This window comes from Acanthisitta chloris, unplaced genomic scaffold, assembly GCF_000695815.1.
Source record: "Acanthisitta chloris isolate BGI_N310 unplaced genomic scaffold, ASM69581v1 scaffold36105, whole genome shotgun sequence".
Classification (NCBI taxonomy): Eukaryota; Metazoa; Chordata; class Aves; order Passeriformes; family Acanthisittidae; genus Acanthisitta; species Acanthisitta chloris.
The window spans coordinates 1-5879 of NW_008673758.1; the positions used below are offsets into that span (position 1 = coordinate 1).

The 5879-nt window shown below is 58.3% G+C and overlaps 1 protein-coding gene across 1 annotated transcript in view; it reads right to left on the bottom strand.

Moving 5' to 3' along the window:
• Positions 1 to 2092: 2092 nt before the first annotated feature.
• The window catches only part of SLC23A3 (solute carrier family 23, member 3), a 4446-nt gene continuing 659 nt past the window's right edge, over positions 2093 to 5879 (bottom strand). Inside the window, exons 3-12 of the mRNA XM_009075063.1 lie at positions 5416 to 5510; positions 5020 to 5093; positions 4526 to 4707; positions 4253 to 4376; positions 3773 to 3920; positions 3440 to 3693; positions 3143 to 3248; positions 2896 to 3063; positions 2600 to 2695; positions 2093 to 2427 (exon numbers count right to left, since the gene is read on the bottom strand). Coding sequence (XP_009073311.1) covers positions 2093 to 2427; positions 2600 to 2695; positions 2896 to 3063; positions 3143 to 3248; positions 3440 to 3693; positions 3773 to 3920; positions 4253 to 4376; positions 4526 to 4707; positions 5020 to 5093; positions 5416 to 5510 — 1582 coding nt within the window. The remainder of the gene's footprint in view (positions 2428 to 2599; positions 2696 to 2895; positions 3064 to 3142; positions 3249 to 3439; positions 3694 to 3772; positions 3921 to 4252; positions 4377 to 4525; positions 4708 to 5019; positions 5094 to 5415; positions 5511 to 5879) is intronic.

Sequence of the window (5879 nt, forward strand, 5' to 3'; positions counted from 1 at the left end):
CGCTGGGATGGGTCACAGCCGCGGGGAAACTGCCAAGGCTGCCGCAGAGCCGGGGTAGTCGCTGTTCCTGCTCCGTCGCCTGCTGGCAAGGAAAGGGAACCGAGCTGGCGTGTCCCTCTCCAGCATCCCCGGGTCACAGGAGGTGCCGCGACCAAGACGCTGTGCAAAGCGATGGAGGCCGAAATGCCTTACGATTTTGTTTTGCGCTTGCTCCTGTTATGAAATATCCTGGCACAAGTGTCCAGCTAGGGACAGCCCTCGGGCTGCAGTCACGGTGCAGCTGGAGAGGCAGCGGCGGCGAGGGATCCTCTTGTCCCTTGGCCCCGGGTGTATTCTTCAGCTTCAGGGTGCCGGCACAGGCACTGCACAGGGCATGCACCTGCACTGCTGTTCTCCTAGGCTGTCCGGGGACTCGGCTGCTGCATCCCAGCGAGCCCTGCATAGCTGGGGCTGCAGGTGCCTCTGTCCCCCGTGCCTGAGAACTCGGCATACAAGACAACACAGAGCAGGTTGTGCCAACCTGGCACACCACGCACCCCCACCCCCCACCGCACTGAGCACAGCCCCATCCTTACCCTATCACTGAGCCCTCAAACCCCAGCATGCATGTGATCCCCCATCTGCACTCCATGAATTGAAGCCATCCACCCTGCACCCCCAAAATGATCCCATGCACTACCCCTGAGCCACCAGTTTACACTCCATTCACATACCCCTCCACTCACCCCTCTTCCTAGCATGTAGGCTGCAGCTACCCTTCAGGGCACAGCCAGAGAAGGGTGGTCATCCCAGAGGGTTTACATCCCAAGGGGGTACCAGGGAATGGGGGAGCAGTTGGACTTTGGGCACAGCTGGAATGTAGGGCCAGGTTGGGGTGCTGACTGGATGAGGATGAGCTGTGCATCACACCCCATGCCCACTGGATGCACAGGGCCCAGCTGTGAGGATCACAGGTTGCTTGGGATAGAGGGCTCACATGTGGAGACCTGCACACACAGTGCCACCACATTCATCCCACACTGCATCCACATTTGGGTGCTTCTGGGTGTTGGATGACTCCTTGGGACCAGGTGGAGGGGGCAGCCACAACTTGGAGCTGTGGTCCAGCCCAAGCATGTCACACCCATGGACCAGCTCTAGGTTTCTGCCAGCACAAGTCTGTCCTCCCTTCGAGTTTGCACCCTGGGCCAGCTTGCATCACCCAGGGTCTGCAAAGCCCAGCCTTTCTTACCCCACTGCTGAGCTTTTGCAGGCCAGTTCAGACTGGTCGAGGTGACACAGAGGGGAGGCAGCAGAGTCCTGCCCACAGACTGATTTGCTGTAAATGCTGGAGCAACGAGCAGGGCTGATGCAGGCTTTGCTGCAGACAGCAGTGAGAAACAGCCCAGGCCCTGAGCTTAATCCTAAGGTCAAAGGAGATGTTTTCTTCTCTGGAGAAATCTGCTGTTGGCTGGTTTAGTCACAAGGCCAATGCCTAGGGGGCAGTTATGTGATGAGTGCAGCTGGGACCACCTGCTGTAGGTGAAAGTGGGTTCGTTGTTTTAGGAAAGTAAACTGAGTTGAATCCTCAGCTTGGGCCATCCTGGGCTGCCAGAGCATTAGTATACCACTGGCGCCGTAGGCATCAAGGGGCCATAGGCACAACTGGGACTCAGGAGGGAGGGGATGGAGACCCAGCGCTTCCTGAGCACAGTGCCAGCAGGTGAGCAGAGCCTGGGGTGACAGTCTTTTGGAGCTGGCCAAAGCGCTGAGCCCTCCCCTAATCATGTCCACAGGGTGATGGTGGATTTTAGAAGCACCCACATCCCCAGCTGTAGTGGCATCAGGTGGCCACACCCTCTAGTCAATGCTCAGGGTACCAGGGCATCTCCCAGGCAACTCCCATCTGAAAAGGAAACCCTTGGAAAGGGCAAAGTTGATTAAAGCTTTTTATAGTTAGCTCCGAAGTAAAGAAATGAGGTTTGGGCTGGGAGGGTGGAAGCACAGGTCCCTTGAGTCCATATGGGCTCCAGAAACAAGGGGAAAAGTGGCTCACAAGCTGCCTTGGGGGCACAGCCCTGGTTTCCCAATGAGGCATCCCCACACTACAGGGTCAGGCCACAGTGTGCCATGCAGGCATCTCTGTCTCGCTCGTCCTCATTACTGGCTGCAGCTCCCCAGAGCTAGGTTTGGGGAGCAGGTGTGTCCCTTCCCCTGGGGCAGCAATCTCCTCCTCAGTGGCACAGCTATTGTCCTCCTCTTCCTCATTCCCTGGACAGAGGAAGCAGCAGGGGAAGGCTTTGCAGGAGGATGGCAGCAGCCTCCTCAGCCCAGTGGGGAGCCCATATGCTTGGTTGGCTTCGCCTCTCTCTCCACAGGGGTGACAATCGCCTGCCCTGGCTTTCCATGGTGCCAGCTTGGAGAGCAGCCCTCGTTCCTCCAGAGTTCCTGCACACAGAGACATGGACAGTGAGATGGGAGCCCCTTCCTCCAGGTACATCCTCCCAGCCCATGCCAGACCCAGGACTCTCAGCAGGACTGCCTTGAGGCAGAACTGGTGGTTTGGGATCCAGCCCTTAGAGCAGGGGCTCAAGCTAGAGCACCTAGAGCAGACCCTCACCTGAGACTGTGTTCTCCAGAAAAAATGACAAGAAACCAGTTAAGAAGACAGGCACCATGAGCAGGGAGAGGAAGAGGAGGTCCAGTGGCACCCAGCCTGCAGGGACAGTGCCAGAATTAACCAGGAGATCCCAGCCCAGCTGGGGGAAAGGGGCAGGAGCACCTGCAGCAGACCCAGGGATCAGAGGGAGCTGCCAGCTGCCATGAGCTGCCTCAGCCTTTGAGGACATTTGAAATGTGCTGTCACCATGGCATGGGAGCCAAGGCTTTGCCTTGCCTGGGGAATGTCCCTTCTACCTGTGGCCAGGTGAGTCAGAGCAGTGCTGAACCACCGTGGTACCAGCAGTGCCATGAACATGGCAAAGCCAACAATGAAGATGTTTCTCCCTGAGTCGATGTCTGCATACTGGAAGTAGGAGATTCCCGTGCCCACAGCCACGGCGTAGGTGACACAGAGCACTCCTCCTGCGAGGGGCAGGAGTCAGGCAGCACCAGGCAGGCTGCAGGTGCTGCAGTGAGGGGCAGGGCAGGGCATGGTACCCACCATGGACCGCCAGCGGGATGTGGGTGAGGAACCCTGCCAGCCTCGGGGACATGCCCAGCACCACGCACACCAGCGCACTTACTTGCACTGAGATGCGAGTGCCAGCCTGGCAGAAAGAAGAATGTGAAAGTGAGGATGGGGAACATTACCCCTCACTCTGTCGTCCTCCCCATACTGCCACACAGACCTGCCTTTCCCAGTGCTGGCTCAATGACCTCCTGGATATTACAGGTCCCCTGCACCTGCTCCATTGCCTCCCCATCCCTTGCCAACCTTTCCTCCCCTACCCTGGCTTACCTGTGTGAGGCCGGTGGCACAGGCGTTGGCAATGCTGGAGGCTGTGCCCCCTGGGGAGCCCAGCAGTCCTGCCAGGAGGCTACCCAACCCTTCCATACAAAGCCCCCGGTTGCAGGCATGAGGAGGCAGCCGGGGGGCTTGGAGCAGCCTCCCACACAGCACATAGCAGCCCACTGAGTTCATGCTGCAGCTGATGGCCATGGCGATGCCCACTGCCAGTGCCCGTGGGGTGAGCAGTGGCCACCCCCACTCACCTGCAGCAGAGGAAAGAGGGATGACTGATAGACCCCTGGCCAAAGGTGGATGGATGCAGTCAACCTTGCTGCCCCCCACCTGCATAGGGAATGCGGACCCAAGGGGCCTGGAAGGTGCTGTTGACCCAGGATAGCTGTGCCATGGCCAGGTCCAGCGATTCCCAGGAGATGTGGAAGTGGCTAAGGATGGCGCAGACAATGCAGACACCAGCAAATGGGAGCAGTACCTGCAAGGTAAACAGGGACCCTCAGCTGAGGACCCTCCTACACTACCTGCCCTGGCCAGCAGCCCATCTGCTGTGCTCCAGACAGCAGGTCCTTGTCCTATCACCTCTTCCAAGGAGCCATGCCACATCTCCCCTTACCCCTGCAGGGAGCATTCCAGGCTCTGCTGCTCCAACCCTAGGTCCCCAGCACTCACCCGGCAGCACCCATGTTCTGGGAGCTGCACCAGAACTTCTCACCCCTACCTCTGCTCCAGGTCCCACCTAAGACCGCACCAGAGCCAGGTTCAGAGAGAGGCCTGATTGCAGTGGAGGGAGCAGGCAAGCCACAGTACCGAGAATGTGCGCAGGGTGGGGACTGGTGGCTCTGCGGAGCCCTCCTGAGCATGGGGCCAGGTACAGAAGGGCAGGCGGCAGGATCGCAGGTGCTGGGAGAAGGTGACAGTAAGGAGCATGAGCCTAGGAAAGGGAGCATAGATCACCACACAGCATCACAATGATGGGGCCCCAAATGTGTGCTGTGCACTGTAGGGATGTCCCATCCCTGTCCCCATGGTGAAGGAAAGCTCCAGGAGCCACACATGGGTTTGGTCCCTGGTCTCACATACAGCAGTGCTATGCCCCAGTTAGTGGAGCAGAAGAAAGCAGCTTCCTTGTATGCAGACAGCCCAATAATGGAGAGGCTGGGGGCCAGGACCATGGGCCCACAGCGCTGCATGGCCCACCCGCACACACCAGACACTCCCATCAACAACTCGATCAGCCCAGAGGTCAGCACCGCTCCAGAGACCTGCAGGAGGAAATTAGGGGGGCTTTGGGGCAGGATACATGGAAAGAAACCCAAGACGTCCCCTTGACCACAGTCCCACAGCCTCAGTAGCATCACTTGTTCCACATGCTCCTCTCACCCCAAACACAGAAGAATATATACACCCACATGCATCATTATTCTCATTGCCTTGTCACAATGCTGTGTGTCCCCTCTATTCATGGCAATCCCCAGGAGGGCTGGAAAATGAGCTGGGGGTGCAGGGATGAGGGTGACAACTGGGAAGCTGGTGGAGCAGGACAGGAATCCTGATGCCAGCACAGGGGCACCCACCTCTCGCAGCGAGGCAGCCCAGCTCCCTGCGACAGTGCAATGCGATGTAGGGCATGTGCTGGCCGCAGCTGTGCCTAGAAGGGAATTTTGGAGGGATGTGGTGCATGTGGGTGCTGAGCTCCAAGAGCCATGTTCAATAGCACACAGCACAGAGGCTGCTGGCTGGAGGACCAGTGTGCCAGCATCTGTGTCCCCATATGCCCTGGTCCTGGGGAGGGGACCAGATGTCACACAGGGGTGAATAGGGAGCTGTGCACCATCACCAGGGAGCCAGCAGGCAGGACCCCTTGCTACCCCTCATCCCTACCCCATGTACCAGGCATCTCATCATTGCCATTCGCCCGGCACCAGCATGGTCTGGGTTCCAAGGGACAGAGGTTCCAGGGCTGTGCTCACCATTCCTGTCTGTGCTGGCACTGAGGGACAGGTGGGAGCTCAGCACCATGGCAGGGACCAGGTACTCAAAGGATGGGATTTGAATGAGTGGCAACCTGAGGAAGGGGACAGCAAAGGAAAGTTAGGGAGGAAAGTGGGGACAGGGGAGCTCCAAAAGCCCTGGCTGCTGGAGAAGCAGTGATGGGAAGGGAAGCAGGTAAGAACATCAAAGTGGCAGGTCACACCATATTCCACATATACCCTAGTACATCCCAAGTGGCAGCACATGGGATGTGTGCAGAGGTCAGAGGCTTTGCCAAATCCCATACCCAGCCCTTGTGCGGGCAGCATGAGCACTGAATGGTCTGGAGGGGCTGTGTATGATGCTGAAGCGAGACAGTGGGGAGCTAGAGGGAAAGCACAGCAGTTTTTTTAGAAGGATATCTGAGAGGGGACAATTCAGTGATGACAGGGAGGGGACAGCT